We start from the raw sequence: 26,187 nt of genomic DNA, 5'->3' as shown, positions 1-26,187 counted from the left end.
CCGGGTGCGGTGGCGGGCGCCTATAGTCCCAGCTACACGGGAGGCTGAGGCAGGAGAATGGCATGAACCCAGGAGGCAGAGCTTGTAGTGAGCCGAGACTGTACCACTGCACTCCAGCCTGGGCAACAGAGCGAGACTCTGTCTCAAAAAAAAAAAAAAAAAAAATTAGGCCGGGCGCGGTGGCTCAAGCCTGTAATCCCAGCACTTTGGGAGGCCGAGACGGGCGGATCACGAGGTCAGGAGATCGAGACCATCCTGGCTAACACGGTGAAACCCCGTCTCTACTAAAAAATACAAAAAACTAGCCGGGCGAGGTGGCAGACGCCTGTAGTCCCAGCTACTCGGGAGGCTGAGGCAGGAGAATGGCGTAAACCCAGGAGGCGGAGCTTGCAGTGAGCTGAGATCCGGCCACTGCACCCCAGCCTGGGTGACAAAGTGAGACTCCGTCTCAACAAAAAAAAAAAAAAAAAAAAAAAAAAAAAAAATTAGCCGGGTATGGTGGCACATGCCTGTAATCCCAGCTACTTAGGAGGCTGAGGCAGGAGAATCACTTGAACCCAGGAGGCGGAGGTTGCAGTGAGCCAAGATCGTGCCATTGTACTCCAGCCTGGGCAACAAGAGCGAACTCTGTCTCAAAAAAAAAAAAAAAAGTATTAATCTGAGATAGACTTTAATTTTTTTGGTGTCACATCTTTGACAATCTAATAAATTTGCATTCAGTTTCAATGGGTTCATGTTATCTTAGTAATTCTTGAATGTCTTCAAAGTAAAGCTGACCACATTTGTATCTAAACTGTTTGCTTTGTTTATAGGATTTTAAACTGTCTACAGTTCTTAACCTCATCTGTTAAGTTCCCATGCCTGGAGAAGCTAATCCCAACTCATCATGTGATAATTCAATTTGTACAATAAATTATGAACCTGGAAAAGCTGGTTGTCTTTATTTACAAGATATCAAAAATATAAAAACTGTACAAAATGCAACAAAGGCAAAAACTGGCAGTGACTTGGTCTAAATCTTTTAGTTTCCCAAAGCAAGGCTCAGTACTGGAGGTAAGCAACTGAAATGTCTGTCTGACTTCAAGTGTACTAGGTTGTATGTAGCTGTTTTAGCTGAAGTAGAACATGGAAGCTAAATTTCTTCACCTGGTTTATCGAGTGTTTGGGTGCACTCAAAACTCAACAGGTATATAAATTCAGATGTCAGTGGATGGTTGTAATTCATCTAGATCTAACAAAGGAACCCCACCTAGTTACATACATTCCACTAATCATGGGCCGAGAAAAAAAAAGTTAGTGGATCATTTAACAGTTTTTGAGTGCCATACAGTAACTACGTTTTTACAGCAGAAACATACATGCTCATAGGATTCTTCAGCTAAAATTCAAGATGATAGTATATTTCTGAATTTGAATCTTGAAGCAGGATGAATTATTGAAATCAACTTTTTTTCTAAACGTAATAAATTAAAATAGCATTTGAACAGAAAATGCATAGTTTCCACACAATCCAAAGCACCATAAATGTCCCCTCCGTGATCATAATACCTCTTATTCAACTAACGGAAATTAGTCAAATGTGGTTGCTATAGAAACGTGGAACTGTCCCGTTCAGACTTTCCAAGCAGCATACTTCCAGATCCATATAGACAAAAACATTCTTTGTAGCTTAAATATTAATCACTGAGGTATTTGCTTTTAGTCTCCCTTTTCAAAAACAGTAGCTTCCAAAAGGTCTTTAATACCGACGGTTTATTGTGGACTATAAGCTCCTGCAGCTAGAACCAGGTTTCTTCGAGTAAAATGAAGGTGTACAACTGGTGTTGATTTGGTCATATATGTTCCCAACAACAACTCCTGTGAATTCTCAGGTAAATTTATATGCCCAGTGGCTGTAGTAAAGTCATCGGTCTCTAAATCCTCAAAGGCTTTGATAGCATCCCATAATCGAACTGTATTATCCATTGAACCTAAGGGGAAGTCAAAGGAAACCATTAGTTGCATCCATCATATTTACATTTGGACATTTTGTCCAGTACACTTTATGTATCTACTGTACATTTTGGGTGAAAAATCTAAACTTGACCAACAACTCTATTCCTTCCTAAGGAGCATTTCAAGCGGTACTTTAACCTGAGAAGTAATTCATGTATAGGGTGACACTCTGGAATCATAGCTAAAGGGAAGCAAAACCTAAAACACAAGGACTTAGTTTTGCAATCGTCAACACTGTTTCCTCTTAACATAGCATTTACCATAAAGCCATTAATAGTCATTTACCTGATGCCAAAATTTCACCATCTCTACTAAACCTAAGTGAACAGACTGTATCAGTGTGGCCTTTTAATTCTCCAACCATCAAACCATGTCCAATATCCCAAAGAAGTACTCTGCCATCTGTTGCTCCTGTAGCCAGGAATCTCCCATTGGGAGAAAATGTCAAGGAATGAATTGGTCCCTACAAAAGAAGTTCATAGAAAGGATCAGAGTAAAGTATGTCTAGGAAAATAAGACAAAATTTTAAAGTTTTGTAGTAAGAATGGTGTCTGCAAAATTTATGTGTCACTTGTTTAAAAAATATTTTTATCTTGAAATCAACCTTGGATGCTGGAATAATAAGAGTGCAAAATACCTTGTGTCCAGTGAAGATCCTTACACAGTTACCATTTAGGACGTCCCAGAGTCGCACAGTTCTGTCTGCAGAGCCCGTAGCAACATAATTAGAATTTGGATGGAATCTGGTACAATTCACATCAGCAAGATGGCCAGCAAATATTCTTAAAGGCTGATAGTGGTCTGTAGCCCAGAGCCTTTTATAAAGTTATTGAAAGCAAAAGACGACAATTAGTACATAGCTGTGAAATGCCAAAAATCCATACAAAATAAATACAGAAACATCCATATGAAAAGTTAGTTCTGAGTGGGCCCCCCACTTACTAGTTAACTGAGGGGAAGAAGAATGAGACTCTCAGTCCTGAGAGTTCATCTGGTACAATTTTTTTTTTTTTTTTTTTTTTAAGCTGAAGTCTTGTCCGGGCACGGTGGCTCACGCTTGTAATCCTAGCACTTTGGGAGGCTGAGGTAGGTGGATCATGAGGTCAGGAGTTCGAGACCAGCCTGACCAACATGGTGAAACCCCATCTTTACTAAAAATACAAACAATTAGCTGGGAATGGTGGCACACGCCTATAATCCCAGCTACTCAGGAGGCTGAGGCAGGAGAACTGCTTGAACCCAGAAGGTAGAGGTTGCAATGAGCTGAGATGGCGACACTGCACTCCAGCCTGGGCAACAGAGCGAGACTCCGTCTCAAAAAAAAAAATTCTGAGGTCTTGCTCTGTTGCCCAAGCTGGATTCAAACTCCGAGTTCCAGCAATCCTCCCACCTCAGCCTCCCCAGTAGCTGGGACTACAGGCGTGTACCACTGTAGCCAGCCAAAACTTAAGTTCTAGAACTCCAATTCTCTGTATATTCTTCCTCCCCTATTCCTAGTCTAAACCACAGAAAAGTATTTTCCCCTCGTTCTGGCCACCAAATAGTTGTTTTGTTTTGTTTTGAGACGGTCTCACTCTGTCACCCAGGCTGGAATGCAGTGGTGCAATCTCGGCTCACTGCAACCTCCACCTCCTGGGTTCAAGCAATTCTGCCTCAGCCTCCTGAGTAGCTGAGACTACAGACATGTGCCACCACACCCGGCTAATTTTTGTATTTTTTCTTTTTTTTTCCAGTAGAGACGGGGTTTCGTCATGTTGGCCAGGCTGGTCTGGAACTCCTGGCCTCCCAAAGTGCTGGGATTACAGGCGTGAGCCATTGCACCTGGCCAAATAGTTTCTAACCTGAACTACCTTATCCTCAACTTCTAAGAAGATGACAGAGAAACATAAAGGTGCTCACAGTGGTATGGAAGACAAGGTTAAGCATCTGATGGGGGTGGAAGGGAGGACTGTTAATTAACTATTTTTTAAAAACCAGGATTCATATAGATGTAATTGCAGATATAATAATACTCCTGCCCCAATTTCTTTTTTTTTTTTTTTTTGAGACGAAGTCTCGCTCTTGCCCCCAGGCCAGAGTGTAATGGTGCGACCTCAGCTCACTGCAACCTCCGCCTCTTGGGTTCAAACAATTCTCCTGTCTCAGCCTCCTGAATATCTGGGATTACAGGCGACTACCACCACGCCCAGCTAATTTTTGTATTTTTAGTAGAGAAGCAGTTTCACCACGTTGACCAGGCTGGTCTTGAACTCTTGACCTCAGGTGATCCGCCCACCTCGGCCTCCCAAAGTGCTGGGATTACAGGCGTGAGCCATTGCGCCCGGCCCCAATTTCAAATAAGTTATAAATGCAAAAGCTTCTCAGAAAGTTGATCCTCAACAATGGAAGTGTAAATGAATTTGGCTGGCTGCTGTAATTCCCAACAAGAAACCATTCTATTCATTGAATACACCCAGTCATAAGATCACAGTGTTCTTACCGAGCTACTCGGTCATGGCCCCCTGACACGAAATAATATCCATATGGAGAAAATTGTGTGTCCCATACTGGATAGTTGTGTCCTTTATATCCCACCAAACAAGTAAATGTTTGAAGGCTCCACAATCTAACAGTTCCATCCTCTGAAGAGGAAAGCAGATAGTTCCTGAGAGAAGAGAAGGTAATATATTTGACTCCCAGAGTAACCTTTGATCACCTGTCCAGTTTTATATACATTTGAATACATTAAATATTTTATATACACTTGAATATTTTACATACATTTGAATATATTAAATATAGCTAACATGCTACATCTCACTTTTAATTCATTCATGCAATTCACAGTAGGTATCAACTGAAAGAACTAACCAAACTAATGTTAGCTCTGACACTCTACATATACCGAGCACCTACTGAATGAGGTAAGATGATACAGAAACTTACGGAAAATCAGTTCTTTACAAGAAAAAAGTACCGGGGTAATTAACAAAGTATAGTCAAGTAAGGTCAATTGAGAAAGTTTAGGAAATGTGATATGTCACTTAAAACTCAACAATTTTTGACCCTAAAATAAAGATGCTATTTTCCTATGCTGTGTATGCTATTTAAGAATTAAAAAGGAAATGTCTTTTGAAGAAAAAAAAAAAAACACTATAGACATGCTAATAATTCTCTACCTTTTTCAAGGATAAACACAACGGATTGGTAGTCAGAAGGTATTACAGTTTTCACTGAAATCAGACGTTTCCTCAAGTAAAAATGTATCATCTGGCAAAACCTTATCAAACAACAAAAAACCTAATTCTCAAAGTTTCATAATGATGAAATCTTGATGAATGGAAGGCTATTATCTTTTTTTCTTCTTTTTTTGAGATGGAGTTTAGCTCTTCTTGCCCAGGCTGGAGTGCAGTGGTGTGATTTCGGCTCATTGCAACCTCCGCCTCCCAGGTTCAAATGATTTTCCTGCCTCAGCCTCCCAAGTAGCCAGGATTACAGGCGGGCACCATCATGCCCTGCTAATTTTTGTACTTTTAGTGGAGACGGGATTTCCCACGTTGGCCAGGCTGGTCTCGAACTCCTGATCTCAGGTGATGCGCCAGTCTTGGCCTCCCAAAGTACTGGGATTACAGGCATGAGCCACTGTCCTTGGCCTGAAAGCTTTTATCTATCCAAGTAATATACTAAGGGTATTATGAATACAAAACACCCTCCCCCCATTTTTACAGTGTTAGAGATCATGAAAAATAGGCAAATACTTATACACATAGGATGACATTGTAATCATACACCTAAAGGGAAACAAAACCAATTTCGAATTTCCTTTTTCATTTACTCTTAGTACTTTTGATTATAGAAAGATAAATCCTCAATTACTAGCTAATATGCCATTAATGTCAGGAATTTGTCTTAAATTTGATGAAGCAGCCAGAAGACACAATGCAGGGACCCAATGAAGCATTTCAACCCCTAATGGAGTTCTATAAAACTAAAGCTTTGGTTGGTTATTTACCATTGGGTAACAAATAAAAATAATTTAAAAAAAAAAAGAAAAGAAGAAAATACTAAAGCTAATTTTTAAAACCAGTAAGCTCTGAAACTGTGCATTTTGATTCTATAAATTTGAGTATACAGGCCGGGCGCAGTGGCTCACGCCTGTAGTCCCAGCACTTTTGGGAGGCCGAGGTGGGCAGATCACCTGAGGTTGAGAGTTCAAGACCAGCCTGACCAACATGGAGAAAACCCGTCTCTACTAAAAATACAAAATTAGCCAGGTGTGGTGGCGCAGGTCTGTAATCCCAGCTACTTGGGAGGCTGAGCCAGGAGAACCACTTGAACCCAGGAGGCAGAGGTTGCGGTGAGCCGAGATCACTCCATTGCACTCCAACCTGGGCAACAAGAGTGAAACTCCGTCTTAAAAAAAAAAAAAAAAAAAAAAAAAAAGAGTATACATTAAATTGCTACCGTGTACAAACATCAGGATTCAAAGATGAATTAGCAAACGGCAAGATTCTAAAAGATAATGAATGACAACCATGAGATTTTTATCAGAATTTTCCCAGTATTTGCATAATGTTTCCAGTAGTTGACTTTTATATAATTTCAATATAACATAGCAGTATTTAATTTTTATTGTTTGTATTTTACCTATCCGGACTGAAGCTGGCTCCATAGACAGGCCCACTGTGACCATACAAAATCTTCAACTCACTTGCTGTTTTCTCATCCATGATTCTTTCTAAGACATCATCTGATTCTTTGTCTATAAGACTAAGATCTAAAATGGTCCAGAAATATTGATGTTTTAAAAGTACATTCATCAAAACTTTTAAAGTAATCATACCACAGTTCAGGAGAGGAATTAACATTTGAAAATTTCCTCCTATATACCAACCACACTGTGCTAATCCCTCTAAATTAGGTGGTATCATCTCAGCGTGTAAAAGAAGAAATTGACATTCAGAATAGATAATTTGCTAGAGTGCACACAGCTACTCAGTGTGGGAACCAGGACTGAAACTCGGTTTCGCTCACTATGCCACAGTGTTTCACAAAAATGAAAACTATGAGCCAGGCATGGTGGCTCACACCTGTAATCTCAGAACTCTGGGAGGCTAAGGTAGGCAGATTGCTTGAGCTCAGGAGTTCAAGACCAGCCTGGACAACATGGAGAAACCCTGTCTCTATAAAAAATAAAAAATTAGCCAGTGTGGTTGCACACACCTGTAGTCCCAGCTACTCAGGAGGCTGAAGTGGGAGGATCACTTCAGCCCAGGGATTGGAGGCTGCAGTGAGCCGTGATCACACCACTGCATTCTAGCCTGGGCAACAGAGTGAGACCCCATCTAAAAAAAAAATAAAAATAAAAATAAAAATAACCTATAGACGTATTAAAATAATTTAAAATACATTGTTTTATTTAAATAATAAACTTTATCTCAGGCCAGGTGTGGAGGCAGGAAAATCGCTTGAACCCGGGAGGCAGAGGTTGCAGTGAGCCACGTATAATTCTGGCACTTTGGGAGGCCACACAGGCGGATCACTTGAGGTCAGGAGTTCGAGACCAGCCTGGCCAACATGGTGAAACCCCATCTCTACTAAAAATACAAAAATTACCTGGGCATGGTGGTGGGCACCTGTAATCCCAATTAGTGGGGAGCTGGGGAGGCTAAGGCAGGAAAATCTCTTGAAACTGGGAGGTGGAGGCTGTAGTGAGCCGAGACTGCACCACTGCACTCTAGCCTGGGTGACAGGGCGAGACTCTGTCTCAAAAAAACAAAAACAAAAAAACTTTCAAATAAAATCCTGACCTTATTTGTTCTTTATTAGCCATTTTTATGACTAAAACAGGAAGTACCATCCCTTAAAGATTTTTCAAGATTTACAAGCAATCATAAAATGTTAGATTTTTAAGTTTTTTAGCCTAATACTCATTCTACAGATGAGAAAACTGAGGCCTAAAGAAATTAAACCAGTCTAGCATCCCAGTCACTCCAAAGCTTTTTTCACTGTTGGGAATGTTAGAATCTTGAGTTAAAGTAAAATCAAGTGAATTTCTGTAAAGAACACAATCTTCTGTATGTTTTTCATGGAATCAAGATTGGTGTAGACTAATGGCAAGTTCACATTCCAAAAGGTCATCTCAGTTACCTGATGCTTGTTTGACACTACGAAGCTTTTTGGGTGTTACAGACCACACTCTGACAGTTGAATCTGCAAAACCTCCAGCAATCAGACTAGAATCATCAGTGACATCCACTGCAGTGAGACCCTGCCAATAAAAGGTTTAGACTAAACAATACTATTTTAGGGTATTCAGAGTACAGAACAGGAAGCAAATGTTAATCATTTTCACACTATACTAAATATATCCTCAACACCCTATTTTAAGGAATATATAAAGACTTTTTAAATCCTTGATTTAAAATATTGGCCAAGCACAGTGACTCACACCTGTAATCCCAACAATTTGGGAGGCCGAGGCAGGTGGATCAGCTGAGATTGGGAGTTCGAGACCAGCCTGGCCAACATGGTGAAACCCTATCTCTACTAAAAATACCAAAATTAGCTGGGCAGGATGGTGGGCGCCTGTAATTCCATCTACTTATGAGGCTGATGCAAGAAAATCACTTGAACCCAGGAGGCAGAGGTTGCAGTGAGCCGAGATCGTGCCATTGCACTCCAGCTTCTGTCTCAAAAAATAAATAAATAAATAAAATAAAATATTAAGTTTGGCCAGGCATGGTGGCTCATGCCTGTAATCACAGCACTTTGAGAGGCTGATGTGAGTGGATCGCCTGAGCTCAGGAATTTGAGGCCAGCCTGGCCAACCTGGTGAAACCCCGTCTCTACTGAAAATACAAAAATTAGCCAGGCATGGTGGCTCATGCCTATAATCCCAGCTACTTGGAAGGCTGAGGCAGCAGAATCACTTGAACTGGGAGGCGGAGGTTGCAGTGAGCCGAGATCGCACCACCACACTCCAGCCTGGGTGTCAGAGCGAGACTCTATTTCAAAAAGATAAAATTAAATTAAAATAATAAAATAAAGTTTATATGACTGGGCACGGTGGCTCACACCTGTAATCCTAGCACTTTGGGAGGCCGACGCGGCCAGATCACTTGAAGTCAGGAGTTCAAAACCAGCCTGGGCAACATGGCAAAACCCTGTCTCTACTAAAAATACAAAAATTAGCCGGGCATGGTGGCAGGTGCCTGTAATCCCAGCTATTCAGGAGGCTGCAGCTAAGGCACAAGAATTGTTTGAACCTGGGAGGCAGAGGATGCAGTGAGCCGAGATCTCACCTCTGCACTCCACCCGGGCGACAGCACAAGACTCTTGTCTTTAAAAAAAAAAAAAAAAAATTGATAAATAAGTTTACATAAGTACTTAAACCAGGTTCAACAGAGATGAACCACAATTTGCTACTCCTCAAAGGCTAGCAGAATTCTGATCAGTGAAACAAATGCCATTAAACATTGCCTTCTATTCTGTGCAGTATCCAATTCTCTTTTCCTGACTGCTGTCTTTAAATTATATTAAGAGTTTAAAGGCCGGGCATGGTGGCTCACGCCTGTAATCCCAGCACTTTGGGAGGCCGAGGAGGGCAGATCACAAGGTCAGGAGATCGAGACCATCCTGGCTAACACAGTGAAACCCCGTCTCTACTAAAAATACAAAAAATTAGCCGGGTATAGTGGCGTGTGCCTGTAGTCCCAGCTGCTGGGGAGGTTGAGGCGGAAGAATAGCATGAACCCAGGAGGCAGAACTTGCAGTGAGCCAAGATTGCGCCACTGCACTCCAGCCTGGGCGACAGAGCGAGACTCCATCTCAAAAAAAAAAAAAAACAAACAGAGTTTAAATAACAAAACTCCATTTTAGCTAACACATTTGTTTCTCTCTTAATGGTAAATCATCATTCTACATGACTCTCCAGGCAGAAACCACCCAATTAGTTTACCAACCTGGTAAGCATTGAGAAATGTATAGAAACAAATGGAGGGTAAGCAGTCTGGCCCAAGGCGCACTCGTTTGGTGGTTTCTTTCATATTCATTATCTTATCCAACTTATCTGAATCTTTCAACTCAGGAAGAGGGATTCTGTGAAAGAAAAAGAGAGTCAAAATTACCTTTTGACTATTAACAAACTTGAACTCTCTATAACATATTGTCTCATACCTCCACACACAAGTTCCTGAAGCTTTTTCCTCACCTGTTCTGAGGTGGAGCATTGGGATCTTGTTTTTTGCTTTTGGATCCAATACTATCTTTTTTAGGCTTCTTCTTTTTAGGTTTTCCTTCTTCATTTTCTCCCTCTTCATCCTCATCATCCAAAGGTACCTCAATTTCTGGTTCTTTTAATAAACCAAAAAATACCTACAAGTCAAAAGAGTCAACATTTTTTAAATTATTTGTTCATTAATATACCCATTTTACATCTTGATAGGATAAATTACAATTACAAAATAGTAATTTACACTCTGAAGCAGGGTTCTGTACTTGTCTACCCAATAGCCATTCTCCCCTTTTTCCTTACTAACAGAACCCTGATTTTATTGGAGTAGCCATGTGCTCAGTTAAATCATTTCTGTTTCCAGGCTCCCTTGCAGCTAGGAATGTCCATATAAGTATATTGGGTACGGTTGTATAAAAAAAAATTGTTTTCCTGATTAAAAAGGGAAAGCTTCAGCACAGATATGCCTTTTGTCCTCCCCCTTCTTCCTTCTTGAAATGGAGCTGCAATGCTGAAACTGCAATAACCATTTGTGAGCACAAAGAAGAAAGCCACATTCTAAAGATGGTGGACCAGAAACTAGAAGGAGCCAGGGACCTTTATGGCACTGTGGAGCCTTCATGCCAGCCCTGGAAGGCCTTCCTCTGAAATTCATTTTATGGGAGAAAAATTATTTGTTTCAGCCACTGCATTCAGGGTTCTATAAAATGCAACCATACCCAAATTGTCACATATAAACATCACCCTTAGAACACAAAATTTTATATACAGTATAAAATTGTTGCCAAGCGGCCAGGCACAGTAGCTCACGCCTATTATCCCAGCACTTTGGGAGGCGGAGGCGGGTGGATCATCTGAGGTCAGGAGTTCGAGACCAGCCTGGCCAACATGGTGAAACCCTCTCTACTAAAGTAAATACAAAAATTAGCCGGGTGTGGTGGCGTGTGCCTCTAATCCCAGCTACTCGGGAAGCTGAGGCAGGAGAATCACTTGAACCTGGGAGGTGGAGGTTGCAGTGAGCTGAGATCACGCCATTGCACTCCAGCCTGGGTGACAAGAGCAAAACTGTCTCAAAACAAAAACAAAAACAAACAAACAAAAAACATCGTTCCCAAGCTAACTATAAGAAAAATGTGTAACTTATGTAGATGGAAATGCTACAATTTTTCATAATCTGCATTATAGAGTTCTTAGGTTCATTCCCATACCTTTGATTTGTTTGCCTCTCGTTTAGCCTCTCCTGCCAAACTTCCCACCATCGCATCTATCTGTTGCTTACTACGCGGCATCCCATCAAAGATGTCAATGTAGAGGTGCTCCTGAACTATGTTCCATATCTGATTGTTCTGTTTCTCCTGAAGATGCCTCTTCAAGAGTTGGTACGAGTCACGGGAAATACGCAGAACAAATTTACTTGTTCGAAAATCCAACATGGTCTCATTCCCTTTCATGTGTTCCTTTTTGGTAAGACTAGATAATACACGTAGGTCATCCTGGTAATAACATTCCTGATCTCCATGGAACCTGTTTCAGTGATTTTAAAAAGTCATTTTTCAATGTAATCATTAAGGGATCTGCCTCTCCCCCATATACTTATAAACCATCCCAGAATATTTTCAGTGTAGTAGTCTAAAAAATCCTGAACTAAACTGTAGGATAAGAAGTAACTCATTTCAAAATGATTATAATTCAGTTTCTGAATTTATTCTAAAAATGAACAAATGTAAATCTCTAATGAAATGTATCACAAACATTTTAAGAAAAGAATTTAAATATCCTAAGTGAAAAAAAATATACCCACCATTGGTAGACAGTTTCTTTAGAATGGAGACATTTAAAAGAAACTGGTAGACATTTGAAAATATAAGAACCCTTGCTTTACTAAATGTTATGGTTTCTCAAAGCCCACTTTTAAAAGTTTTATTATGAAAATTTCAAAGCGGCCGGGCGCGGTGGCTCAAGCCTGTAATCCCAGCACTTTGGGAGGCCGAGACGGGAGGATCACGAGGTCAGGAGATCGAGACCATCCTGGCTAACACGATGAAACCCCGTCTCTACTAAAAAATACAAAAAAATAGCCAGGCGAGGTGGCAGGCGCCTATAGTCCCAGCTACTCGGGAGGCTGAGGCAGGAGAATGGTGTAAACCCAGGAGGTGGAGCTTGCAGTGAGCTGATATTCGGCCACTGCACTCCAGCCTGGGCAACAGAGCGAGACTCCGTCTCAAAAAAAAAAAAAAAAAAAAAAAAAAAAGAAAATTTCAAAGGTATACAATAGAAAAGAATATAATGAACTCAGTGTACACATTACTCAGCCTCTCAACAATAATCAATACATAACATTCTCATAAAACCCATCATTTTTAATGATTTCCTATATTCATTGGAAATACATACCAGACATATTTTTAAAATATCAATACTTTAATATGATCACTAAACAATAAACTAAGTGGAAGTACTCACTGCTGATACCAATCAGTGAGTACTTCCACTTACTCACTATTACCAAAGACAATAAAATAAAGCCTTTAGCCTTGATAACAACTAGTAAATTTAAATGTACTTGTGTTTTTACAACTCTTAATTTTCCTAAGAAAGTAAAATTAAAGACAATATATTTGGCATTCACTAAAAACAGCAACCAATGCAAAAACATTTTAAAAACAATAACTAAACATATTAGGGCTCCAGCTCTGAAAAACAGATAGCCAACAGATTTCTAAACTGTTAAGTATGTTACCCCACTACAACTCATCAATATATGATCGAAGATTTGAATAAAATTAGAAATCTCAGCCTCTTATATCAGTAACTGCCCATTATCCTCCTGTGGTGATGGGGGTCCTGGCAAGGGATAAGACTGTCCATAAAGGAAAGACAGAGAATCTCCTATGATATTCCAGCTTCCTATGTGGGGAGACAGCTACACCATGAGACTGGAAGAGCAAAAAGGTTTTTCCTTCTTTTTTAGAGACAGGTTCTTGCTCTGAAGCCCAACCTGGAGTGCAGTGGTTCAATGCAGCCTCAAACTCCTGGGCTCAGGGATTCCCCCTGCCTCCGTCTCCCCAGTAGCTAGGACTGCTGTGCCACCATACTTGGCTAATTTTTGTTTACGTGATCTTGGCTCACTGCAACCTCCGCCTCCGGGGTTCAAGTAATTCTCATGCTTCAGCCTCCTGAGCAGCTGGGACTATAGGCACGCGCCACTATGGCCAGCTAATTTTTTGTATTTTAGTAGAGATGGGGTTTCACCATGTTGGCCAGGATGGTCTCGAACTCCTGAGCTCAGGCAATCTGCCCACCTCAGCTTCCCAAAGTGAGGGATTACAGGCATCAGCCACCGTACCCGGCTCAATTTTTGTTTACTTTTTGTAGAAGCAGGATCTCGCTCTTTTGCCCAGGCTATATATATATATTTTTTAATTTTTTAATTTTTTTTTTTTTTTGGTGAGACGGAGATTTACTCTTGTTGCCCAGGCTGGAGTGCAATGGCGCAATCTTGGCTCACTGCATCCTCCGCCTCCCGGGTTCAAGTGATTCTCCTGCCTCAGCCTCCCAAGTAGCTGGGATTACAGGCATGTGTCACCACGCCCGGCTAATTTTGTCTTTTCAGTAGAAACAGGGTTCACCGTATTGCCCAGGCTGATCTTGAACTCCTGACCTCAGGTGATCCGCCCGCCTCAGCCTCTCAAAGTGCTAGGATTACAGGTGTGAGCCACTGCACCCGGCCTGTTTTTGTTTTTTTAAGTGACAGTGTCTATGTTGCCAAGAATGGAGTGTTTCGATGACAGTACTTTAAAGAGAAATTAGCTTCTAGAGTAGGAGTTCTGTCGTCAGCCTTTCTTAGTTTTTTTTTTTTTTTTTTTTCCAAAAACACTTGGCTACAGAACGTTTTGCTTTATATACTTCCTATTGGCATCCTAGTATAATGAATTACTATAATGGCATAGAAGCCAGGGGTTCCAAGTTCTACTGTTCCTCTATTACTACTACCCTGTGTTAAATGATAAATCTTGACTTCAGGCTCTATTGCTTGTATTAAACATTTCTCATTCAGGCTGGGCCCGGTGACTCACACCTGTAATCCCAGCACTTTGGAAGGCCAAGGTGGGCAGATCACCTGAGGTCGGGAGATCAAAACCAGTCTGACCAACATGAAGAAACCCCGTCTCTACTAAAAATACAAAATTAGCTAGGCATGGTGATGTATTCCTATAATCCCAGCTACTTGGGAGGCTGAGGCAGGAGAATCGCTTGAACCTGGGAGGCGGAGGTTGCAGTGAGCCGAGATGGTGCCACTGCATGCCAGCCTGGGCGACAAGAGCGAAACTCCGTCTCAAAAAAAAAAAAAAAAAAATTTTATTCACCCTGCTAAGCAAGGCCTCCTTTTTTTTTTGAGATGGACTTTCGCTCGTCGCCAAGGCTGGAGTGCAGTGGCGCAATCTCAGCTCACTGCAACCTCCGCCTCCCAGGTTCAAGTGATTCTCCTGCCTCAGCCTCCTAAGCAGCTGGGATTACAGATGTCTGCCACCACACCCGGCTCATTTTTGTATTTTTTAGTAGAGATGGGGTTTTGTTATGTTGGCCAGGCTGGTCTCGAACTCCTGACCTCAGGTGATCTGCCCACCTCAGCCTTCCAAAGTGCTGGGATTACAGGTGTGAGCCACCACGCCCGGCCTGCCTCCTTCTTAAATACTACTTTCCCTTGGCTTCTATAACTCAACTCTCCCCTGGTTTTCTTCCTGTATATCTCCTCTATGTGGCCATTAAATTTGGAGCTCCTTGGGCCTAGCCCACTTACTGGCTTATTTCATACTCTCCCCTAGTCAACCTCATCCATATTGATCAATAATGCATACAACTCCGATTAACAGTTATAGTCCCTACCTCTCCTCTGAGCTCTCATATATCATCTACCTATCAACTTGACATTTCTTAAATGAGTCAAAGGCATATTCAAATCAGAACTCAAAATTATTCCACAGTCTGACAAATCAAGTCCTCTTCTAGGGTTTTCTGTATCAGGAATTGGCTCCCCTATCCAGCTGGAGGGGCCAGAAAACTGGAGATTTCAATGATACCTCCATCTCCCTCACCTCCCTAGCCAATCTATCAAGTGTCTCATTCATGACTCTGTCTACTTCTCTTCACCTCTACCACAACCTAGTCCAGTGTTTCCGAACAAGGGTGCTACTAGCATTTTGGGCAGGATAATTCTTTGTAAAGTGGGACTACCTAGGTGCACATATTAGAACATTTAGCATTCCTGCTCCTCTGCCCAGTCATTATGACAATCAAAAATGCCTCCACACATTTTCTTTCTTTTTTTTTTTTGAGACAGGGTCTCACTCTTGTCATCTAGGCTAGAGTGCAGAGGCGCAATCTCAGCTCACTGCAACCTCCATCTCCCAGGTTCAAGCGATTCTCCAGCCTCAGTCTCCCAAATAGCTGGGATTACAGGAGTGAGCTACCACATCTGGCAAATTTTGCATTTTTTTGTAGAGACTGGGTTTCACCAGGCTGGTCTAGAACTCCTGAGCTCAAAGTGATCCGCCCGCCTCAGCCTCCCAAAGTGCTGGGATTAAAGGCGTGAGCCGCTGCACCGGGCTACCTCTACACATTTTCAAATGGTCTAGTGGAAGGAGCAATTCCACCCCCAGTTGAGAACCACTGCAATAACTTCCAAAACTTGTCCCTATAGTCATTCTATCCCCCATGTGTTTCCCCACTGCATAGAAGTCCTTTCAAAGTATATAATAATGACATGGTCCTTTAATGACTCTGTAGCAGAAATGACTCTGTAGCAAAAAGGCTTCACTCTCCCCAAATACCCATTTTTCCTGTCTTCCTCCATAAAAGAAAACCTGAATATCAGCTGGGCACATAGACACTTAGGTAAAGACTACATTTCTTATTTCCCCTGCAGCTAGGTGTGGCCACTGACTGTTAAGATATAAAAGGAAGAAGTGTGTGCAGTTTCTGTGTGCCCTAACTGCTGACTGGCACACTGATGTGACTGCTTAGAGCAGGAAAACCATCTTATGCCACAAAGTGGAACATGCATGAAAAGCATGGGAGAGCAACAAGACTGAGGGAGCTTGGGGCCCTGGTAATGAAGAACCCACCACACCAATCCCGAATGTCCCACCTTTATGAGAAAAATAAATAAACTTTTATTGTATTTAAACCTCTGTTGTTTGGGTTCTCAGTTACTCTTATTCTAATCTAATCCTAACACTGCTTCCTAGTGTTCTTAAGATAAAGGCAAAAATAAACTTTTATTTATGCCATTGCTGATGAGTTTTCAGTGACTCTCAATGAAACCTAATCCTACCCAATACAACTCCCTACTGCTCTTAGGATAAACAAAGATCTTCAATATGGCCCAAGAACCAGCCTATTCTTTTTTTTCAATGCCTTCACTTTAACAATAGAACCTGCCTACTGTTCCAGTCCCTAATTCCCAGCTTCATGGTATACCACACCCCCATCCCATTCTCTGCTCCAGCTACCCTGGCCATCTTTCAGCCTCTGTACCTACCAGAATCCTTCCCACCAGAGAGCTTTAATACATACTTTTCCCTCTTTTCTTCATCTGGCTAACTCCTACCTAATCTTCAGATATCAGATCTCACCTCAAGTATCATCTCCTCTGGAAGCCTTCTCTGACTTCTCCAGCTAGATTAAACCCCACATTTTAAGTTCTCATAGCCTTAGGTACCTCTCCTTCACAACGTACATTTTAAGTTGCAGTCTTACATTTGTGTGGTTACAGATGTGAACATATATGCACGCGCACACACACTATGTGTGTATATATATATGTAAAAATGTACATACTTCTCAAAGAATGACTTTGCTTCATTCTCATGTTGATTGTAGACTAGCTCCAAGTACATGTGCACAAACAGAGGATAAAAGAGTTGGGATAACTCTGCCCGATGGCAGTCCAGGGAACATTCAATGAAGTGTTTCAGTCCACTATAGTATTCTTCATACATTGTGGGATCTCCTTGTTGGCTGTAGGCCGACAACACAGCACTGACATCTGGCTGGTCTTCCACAGCAACACTTCCAACTGTTTAAAAAACAAAAAACAACTTTTAAGAAAATGACCTATTATGACCATGTGACTATGGCTGTTTTGTTAAGGCCCAGAGGTGAGTTGTTGCTCAGATTGTTGTCTCTTTCTTCCCAACGTCTCTTCCTCAACACAATCACATAATCTTTTTTTTTTTTTTTTTTTTCTGAGAGGGAGTCTCGCTCTGTCACCAGGATGGAGTGCAGTATGGAGATCTCAGCTCACTGCAACCTCCGCCTCGCAGGTGAGTCTCTTGCCTCAGCCTCCCAAGTAGCTGGAACTACAGGCATGCGCCATGCCCAGCTAATTTTTGCATTTTTAGTAGAGACAGGGTTTCACCATGTTTGCCAGGATGGTCTCGATCTCTTGACCTTGTGATCCTCCCACCTCGGCCTCCCAAAGTGCTGGAATTACAGGCATGAGGCACCGCACCTGGCCCACACAGTCTTTTTTTTTTTCTTTCTTTTTGAGATGGAGTTTCAACTCTTGTCGTCCAGGCTGTAATGCAATGGCACGATCTTGGCTCACTGCAACCTCCGCATCTCGGGTTCAAGCAATTCTCCTGCCTCAGCCTCCTGAGTAATCCTACCCAATACAACTCCCTACTGCTCTCAGGGTAAACAAAGATCTTCAACATGGCCCAAGAACCAGCCTATTCTTTTTTTTCAATGCCTTCACTTTAACAATAGAACCTGCCTACTGTTCCAGTCCCTAACTAATTCCCAGGGCATGGTGGTGCATGCCTGGGATTACGGGCATGCACCACTATGCCCCCTAATTTTTGTATTTTTAGTAGAGGGGGGGTTTCACCATGTTGGCCAGGCTGGTCTTGAACTCTTGACCAGAGGTGATCCACTCGCCTCCCAAAGTGCTGGGATTACAAGTATGAGCCGCCGGGCACAGTGGCTCATGCCTGTAATCCCAGCATTTTGGGAGGCCAAGGCAGGCAGATCACGAGGTCAGGAGATCGAGGCCATCCCGGCTAACACAGTGAAACCCCATCTCTACTAAAAATACAAAAAATTAGCCGGGCATGGTAGTGGGTGCCTGTAGTCCCAGCTACTCGGGAGGCTGAGGCAGGCGAGTGGCGTGAACCCGGGAGGCGGAGGTTGCGGTGAGCCAAGATCACGCCACTGCACGCCAGCCTGGGCAACAGAGCGAGACTCCGAGACTCCATCTCAAAAAAAAAAAAAACCAAGTATGAGCCACCGCGCCCAGCCATAATCTTTTAATGGAATTTTTTTCACTTGTTTCAGTCACCTAAACCGAAACCTGTCAGCACATCCATATCTTAAGATAACAATAACAGGCCATCACGGTGGCCCAGCATTTTGTGAGACTGAGGCAGGCGAATCACAAGCTCAGAAGTTCAAGACCAGCCTGGCCAACATGGTGAAACCCTATCTCTACTAAAAATACAAAAATTAGCTGGGTGTGATGGCGCGTGCCTGTAATCCCAGCTACTCGGGAGGCTAAGGCACGAGAATCACTTGACCCCAGGAGGCAGAGGTTGCAGTGAGCCAAGATCGCGCCACTGCACTCCAGCCTGGTGACAGAGCAAGACTCCGTCTCAAAAACAAAAAAAACAATAACAAGAAGAGTCAATATTCCTCCTGGAACTACCTTATGTTAAAGACAAATTGTATAAAAGATGGTATGTGCAAATCAAACAACTACATTGACTTTCTCTCAACGCTCTGTTCAAATGGCACCCATTACCACCAAGCCATGCACTGCAGTAACATTCCCAGTTCTCTGAGCCACCCAAGCACTGTGTAACATTCCTGTAACATATCCTATCCTGTGTTCCCTTCACATTATATACATCTCTTACCCCTTATAAAATGTAACCACTTAAGGGTGGGAAGGACCATGCCCTATTTATATCTTCAAAAGATAGTTATATGCGGCCGGGCGCGGTGGCTCAAGCCTGTAATCCCAGCACTTTGGGAGGCCGAGACGGGCGGATCACGAGGTCAGGAGATCGAGACCATCCTGGCTGACACAGTGAAACCCCGTCTCTACTAAAAAATACAAAAAAACTAGCCGGGCGAGGTGGCGGGCGCCTGTAGTCCCAGCTACTTGGGAGGCTGAGGCAGGAGAATGGCGTGAACCTGGGAGGCGGAGCTTGCAGTGAGCCAAGATCACGCCACTGCACTCCAGCCTGGGCGGCAGAGCGAGACTCTGTCTCAAAAAAAAAAAAAAAAAAAAAAAAAAAAAAGATAGTTATATGCTTAAAACAATTTCCATAACCAGCATTTCAAAACAGAAAACATAACTATTTATTTGTAACACAGCACCACCTAACAATACATCTGTCAATTAAATCAGAATTTGGTTGTTGGAAATATTTCTAAGTTGCCATTATAGTACACTTCGCTCTTTACTGCACAAATGTGATAATTTCTTCGGTTACTCTGATGGCCTCTTTTCCTCCTTACTGATTTCTCAGTTATGATCTATAATTAGGTCAAGTTTCTGAAGAGATAGGAGATTACAGCAAAATAACCAACAATATAATTCATCTTATAGTTCATTCACAAAATTCAACATTAAAAAAAGATTCCTCTCAAACACTTTTTTTTTTTTTTTTTTAAAGACGGAATTTTGCTCTGTTGCCCAGGCTGGAGCGCAACGGCGCTATCTTGGCTCACTGCAACTTCTGCCTCCTGGGTTAAAGTGGTTCGCCTGCCTCAGCCTCCCGAGCAGCTGGGACAACGGCACATGCCACCACGCCCAGCTAATTTTTTTGTATTTTTAGTAGAGACGGGGTTTCACCATGTTGGCCAGGCTGGTCTTGAACTCCTGACCTCAAGTGATCCACCTGCCTTGGCCTCCCAAAGTGCTGGGACTACAGGCGTGAGCCACCGCGCCCGGCCTTCAATCCACATCTGCACACATTTCTATTTATAGATTACAATGAGATATGAATACAATGCTATGTATTCATACTTCATTTCTGGCAATGCTGCAAAGATTAGGCCTCATACAGATTAATTTGGCTAAAAGCTCTGCACTGGATAATTCAATAAACATTTATTGTCAGCTCAGGATCACCTCTGAGACCTTATATTGTATATGAGTTTTACTGCATGGATTTGTGGCAACAGTTGCTGTGAGAAAGCAGTGGCTCAGGTGTCAGGAACACATACAGAGGCATAAACTTATCCATACCAAACATTTTACATATACATATTACAAGTGCCTCACGTGGCCGGGCGCGCTGGCTCACACCTGTAATCCCAACACTTTGGGAGGCCAAGGCAGGTGGATCACGAGGTCAGGAGATCAAGACCATCCAGGCTAACATAGTGAAACCCCGTCTCTACCAAAAAGACAAAAAAAAATTAGCCAGGTGTGGTGACATGCGCCTGTGGTCCCAGCTACTTGGGAGGCTGAGGCAGGAGAATCGCTTGAACCTGGGAGGCAGAGGTTGCAGTGAGCCAAGATTGTGCCACTGCACTCCAGCCTGGCCGACAGAGCGAGACTCTGTCTAAAAAAAAAAAAACCCTCGGCCGGGCGCAGTGGCTCAAGCCTGTAATCCCAGCACTTTGGGAGGCCGAGACGGGCGGATCACGAGGTCAGGAGATCGAGATCATCCTGGCTAACACGGTGAAACCCTGTCTCTACTAAAAAATAGAAAAAACTAGCCGGGCGAGGTGGCGGGCGCCTGTAGTCCCAGCTACTGGGGAGGCTGTGGCAGGAGAATGGCGTAGACCCGGGAGGCGGAGCTTGCAGTGAGCTGAGATCCGGCCACTGCACTCCAGCCTGGGCGACAGAGCGAGACTCCGTCTCAAAAAAAAAAAAAAAAAAAAAAAAAAAAAACCCTCATAACCACTCATGTAATAAAGGGAGAAAATTCAACATGAGAATGACTTGTCTCTTGACAATATTAATGTAAAAAAAAAATTTTCTTTTTTTTTTTAAGACAGAGTCTTGCTCTATCACCCAGGCTGAAGTGCAGTGGCGCAATCTTGGCTCACTGCAACCTCGGCCTCCCGGGTTCAAGCAATTCTCCTGCCTCAGCCTCCCAAGTAGCTGGGATTACAGGCATGCGCCATCACATCTGGCTAATTTTTGTATTTTTAGTAGAAAGGGGGTTTCACCATGTTGGCCAGGCTGGTCTCAAACTCCTGACCTCAGGTGATCCACCCGCTTCATCCTCCCAAAGTGCTGAGATTACAGGCATGAGCCACCACGCCCGGCCAATAGGAAGGTAAAAAAAAATTAAAAGGTAAGAAAAGAATGACAATCAGCGGCCGGGCGCGGTGGCTCAAGCCTGTAATCCCAGCACTTTGGGAGGCCGAGACGGGCGGATCACAAGGTCAGGAGATCGAGACCATCCTGGCGAACCCGGTGAAACCCCGTCTCTACTAAAAAAAATACAAAAAACTAGCCGGGCGAGGTGGCGGGCGCCCGTAGTCCCAGCTACTCGGGAGGCTGAGGCAGGAGAATGGCGTGAACCCGGGAGGCGGAGCTTGCAGTGAGCTGAGATCCGGCCACTGCACTCCAGCCTGGGTGACAGAGCAAGACCCTGTCTCAAAAAAAAAAAAAAAAAAAAAAAAAAAAAAAAAAAAAAGAATGACAATCAGCATCACACATGTAAATGCAGCAAAGACGAAAAGGTCTGTCCAATGCCCATGCCTAAACACATGGTTCTCAAGCTGCCCTATGTCAACACTCCTTAGAAGCTCTTACTCAAAAGTGAAGATTCCCAGATTCCACCTCTAGAGGATCTGATTCACTAAGTCTGAAGTGATGCCCAGGAACCTGCATCCTCCAAAGACTTAACACTGGTGGTACTCAGCCCATATATATCTTTAAAATTTCAGTCGGGTGCGGTGGCTCATGCCTGTAATCCCAGCACTTTGGGAGGCCGAGGCGGGTGGATCATGAGATCAGAAATTCAAGACCAGTCGGACCAATATGGCGAAACCCCGTCTCTACAAAAAATACTTTTTAAAAAATTAAGCGGGGCGTGGTGTCGTGCTCCAGTAGTCCCAGCTACTCGCGAGGCTGAGGCAGGAGAATCGCTTAAATCCAGGAGGCAGAGGTTGCAGTGAGCCGAGATTACACCACTGTAGTCCAGCCTGAGCGACAGAGCAAGACTCCGTCACAGGAAAAAAAAAAAAAAAAGAAAAGAAAAAAAAAAACTTTTAGCTGAGATTCAGGGGGTACATGACGTGCAGGATTGTTACAAGGGTATATTGTATGGTGGCTGGGCACGGTGGCTCACGCCTGTAATCCCAGCACTTTGGGAGGCCGAGGCTGGTGGATCATATGAGGTCGGGAGTTCGAGACCAGCCAGACCAACATGGTGAAAGCCTGGCTGTACTAAAAATACAAAAATTAGCTGGCCGTGGTAGTAGAAGCCTGTAGTCCCAGCTACTTACGAGGCTGAGGCAGGAGAATCGCCTGAACCCAGGAGGCGGAGGTTGCAGTGAGCCGAGGTCGCACCACTGCACTCCAGCCTGGGCAACAGAGCAAGGCTCCGTCTCAAAAAAAAAAAAAAAAAAAAAGTCCATAAAGTATTTATTAACACATCTTTTAAAAGGAAGTAAAGAAATAAAGAGAAAATAAAGTACTTATAAAACTTAAAGTACGCTAGTACGAAACTGTACAAACACTGTTAGTCTCAGGCGGACCTGCCCAAGGCTCAAAAGCCCAAATGAGAGGAAAGGGACCAAAAGCGTGAAGGTCCCCGCCTCTCCGCGCTCACCTTCCCATACATCCCTCTGCTCTACAGCTCTCCTCAGCCTCTCGCTGAAACTGACAGCTCGGAAGGGGGTTTGACTGCGCAGCCGGCGCACTAGAGAAAGGGGCGGGCATGTGGCCCTAGAGGCGGGCCCAGGAAATTCAAAACAAGCCCGCAGAGGTGCAGGCCTGCCAGCCCCTGCCTTACCGGCTTGCTCCCCTTCGCGGCGGCCGTGCCTCCCCGGAACCCCACGGCTTACCTTTACCCGGAGCCGCAGGACCTGAGGCTGAACCTGAGACGGCCGTGACCCCCGAAGCGCCAGTGCCCGGAGGGTCGGGGGCCGCAGGGCCAGGGGCCGAGGCGGTCACCCGGCTGAGAAGCGCGCTGGCCACCTCAGCGCCGACGCTGTCCACCTCTCCCGGGGCTCCGGAGCCCGCCACTGCCTCCTCCAGCAGCCGGGCCTCACGGCGCAGCGCCTCTTCGGCCTCGCGGAGGTTGCTCTGCCGTAGGAACTGCAGCACGGCCAGTAGAGTCTGTCGGTCGTGCGGAGCGCCGGCCTCCGGAGCAGCCGCAGGCACCGGGGCCGCCCCCGCCGGGGCAGCGGTGGAGACAGCCACCGTGAGCTTGGGGGTCCCGCCATCCCCGCCAGTGGACGACGATGCCGCAACGTTCCCGCTGCCGCCGTTAGGGCCGTTGTTGGTAGTGCCGCCGCTACCCTCGCCTGCGCCGTCCCCCGCCTGCGGAGGTAGCAGCGTTGGCGGTCCCTCAGGCTCTAGCTTGACCGCCACCTCCGTCTGCTCCTCCGCCAGCGCCGCCATCTTGCGGCTGAGCCACCTTGCGCCGTCAAGCGTGATTGCATTTTCGCCACATGGAGGGCGGGGAGGAGCATTTCACGACAACTCTAGGAGGCCATTTACGGCAGTAGGAGGGGCGAAAAGGAAGGAGAAACGGAATAGGAAAGAGAGCAACTTTCAAAAACGGGCGAAAGAAAGGCAGGAAGTGGGCATAGGGAACACCTATTACATTTCTCTGATAATAATTGCCATTTATTGCAGAGCAGCTATATTTAGGCATTATGATAGACGTTTTACATTATGTGATCTCCTTCAATTCAATAATCTTTTTCTCTTTTTTTTTGAGACGGAATTTCATTCTTGTCGCCCAGGCTGTTCAAGCGATTCTCCTGCCTCAGCCTCCCCAGTAGCTAGGATTACAGGCATGCGCCACCACGCCCGGCTACAATTAAATAGTCTTATGAGGTAATATTATCCCCACCCCACAGATGGCTTTGCCGAAACCAAGAAAGGTTAAATAACTTACCAGAGTCACGCAAGAAGAAAGTCCAAATGTCAACATTCGAATCCACGTATTTAACTCAAAAGTATATACCATTTGCCAGAGGAAGGCTTCCAAGATACTGGTAATGTTTTACGTTTTGACCCGGATAGTGCTTTTTTTTTTTTTTTTTTTTTTTTTTTTTTTTGCAATTTTTACTTTTGTAAAAGTTAATCAAGGTGCATGCTTTATGAACTTTTAACCATATACATTACATTACATTTTATTTTTTTATTTACTTATTTATTTTTTGAGACGGAGTCTCGCTCTGTCGCCCAGGCTGGAGTACAGTGGCCCGATCTCAGCTCGCTGCAACCTCCGCCTCCCGGGTTCAAGCGATTCTCCTACCTGAGCCTCCCGAGTAGCTGGGATTACAAGCATGTGCCACCACGCCCGGCTAATTGTTGTATTTTTAGTAGAGACGGGGTTTCGTCATGTTGGCCAGGCTGGTCTCAAACTCCTGATCTCAGGTGATCCGCCCCTCGGCGTCCCAGAGTGCTGGGATTACAGGCGTGAGCCACTGCACCTGGCCCATACACATTACATTGCAATAAAAAGTTTTTAAATGCAATAAAAAGTTTTACAGGCGCGGTGGCTCCCACCTGTAACCCCAGCACTTTGGGAGGCCGAGGAGGGCGGATCACGAGGTCAAGAATTAGAGACCAGCCTCACCAACCAACATGGCGAAACCCGCCTCTACTAAAAATACAAAAAATTAGCTGGGCGTGGTGGTGCGCCCCTGTAATCCCAGGTACTCCAGAGGCTGAGGCAGAAGAATCGCCTGAACCCCGGAGACGGAGGTTGCAGTGAGCCGAGATCTAGCCACTGCGCTCCAGCCTGGGCGACAGAAGGAGACTCCATCTCAAAAAAAAAAAAAAATCACAGAATTTTGTGGTTGTGAAATATGTACGTTATGTATTCATGCTATTATCCGTTATTACAAATAAACCATTTTAATTGTATATTTAAAACTCATGGCCGGACGCAGTGGCACATACCTGTAGTCCCAGCACTTTGGGAGGCCGAGGTGGGTGGATCACCCGAGGTCAGGAGTTCCAGACCAGCCTAGCTAACATGATGAAACGCCGTCTCTACTAAAAATATAAAAACTTAGCCAGGTGTGGTGGCGCGTGCATGTAATCCCAGCTATTCGGGAGGCTGAAGTAGAAGAATCACCTGAACCCAGGAGGTGGAGGTTGCAGTGAGCCGAGATCGCACCATTGCACTTCAGCCTGGACAAGAAGAACAAAACTCCATCTCAGGAATAAAAAAACAAAATCATATATGCCATTTTGCAATGTGCTTCATAGGTTATAAAACCCTCCTGCATATTTTATCTCATTGGAACCTTGTAACTCTGTGAAATAGGTACAGATGAGAAAAGTGAGCCTGAGGCATTGGGAAAATCTAGCACAGCCGTTCAAGTTATTGGTTTTGAGGTCTTACCAGTGTCCTTTGACCCTGCTTACTTTTTAAAAATACTGTATTTTATTTATTAGAGATCTGGAGCCTTATTATATTGCCTAGGCTGGCCTTGAACTCCTGGACCCAAGCAGTCTCCCACCTCAGCCTCCCAAGTAGCTGAGACTACAGGCACAGACCACCTGGCTTGACCTTGCTTACTGGCTGAATAACCTGGAGCAAGTTGCTTAATTTACTATGCCCCAGTTGCCCAATTTCTGTTTTTTTTTTTTATTTTTTATTTTTTGAAACGGAGTTTCACTCTTGTTGCCCAGGCTGGAGTGCAATGGCGTGATCTCGGCTCACTGCAAACTCCGCCTCCCAGATTCTAGCGATTATCCTGCCTCAGCCTCCCGAGTAGCTGGGATTACTCCCATGTGCCACATCAGGCCCAGCTAATTTTGTATT

General features: G+C 44.1%; 2 protein-coding genes across 3 annotated transcripts in view; one reads left to right on the top strand and one right to left on the bottom strand.

The window, feature by feature from the left end:
- Positions 1–929, top strand: part of ATP5MK (ATP synthase membrane subunit k) — a 201,510-nt gene extending 200,581 nt beyond the window's left edge. For both annotated transcript variants that reach the window (XM_050804929.1, XM_050804930.1), the window contains one exon: positions 813–929. The gene's annotated coding sequence lies outside the window, so the exon portion shown is untranslated. The remainder of the gene's footprint in view (positions 1–812) is intronic.
- On the bottom strand, positions 914–23,851 carry TAF5 (TATA-box binding protein associated factor 5). The gene is made up of 11 exons (XM_050804911.1): positions 23,243–23,851; positions 17,048–17,285; positions 11,416–11,731; positions 10,187–10,350; positions 9,939–10,074; positions 8,125–8,245; positions 6,622–6,751; positions 4,475–4,639; positions 2,633–2,810; positions 2,281–2,458; positions 914–1,970 (listed from the first exon to the last, which is right to left on the bottom strand). Exons 1-11 carry the CDS (start codon positions 23,799–23,801, stop codon positions 1,753–1,755), a joined length of 2,403 nt encoding a protein of 800 aa, XP_050660868.1. The 5' UTR covers positions 23,802–23,851; the 3' UTR covers positions 914–1,752.
- Positions 23,852–26,187: the final 2,336 nt, after the last annotated feature.

This window comes from Macaca thibetana, chromosome 9, assembly GCF_024542745.1.
Source record: "Macaca thibetana thibetana isolate TM-01 chromosome 9, ASM2454274v1, whole genome shotgun sequence".
NCBI lineage: Eukaryota > Metazoa > Chordata > Mammalia > Primates > Cercopithecidae > Macaca > Macaca thibetana.
Note: the sequence above shows the minus strand (reverse complement) of the source record. Positions and strands in the feature narration are given on the sequence as shown.

Excerpts from the sequence above, each read along its gene's own strand:
- TAF5 (XM_050804911.1), bottom strand. The coding sequence starts at position 23,801 with ATGGCGGCGCTGGCGGAGGAGCAGACGGAGGTGGCGGTCAAGCTAGAG. Across the intron at positions 6,752-8,124 it reads TAGTGTCAAACAAGCATCAG|ATCTTAGTCTTATAGACAAA; the intron begins GTAACTGAGATG and ends GGACCATTTTAG. Across the intron at positions 2,459-2,632 it reads GGATCTTCACTGGACACAAG|GGACCAATTCATTCCTTGAC; the intron begins GTATTTTGCACT and ends CTTCTTTTGTAG.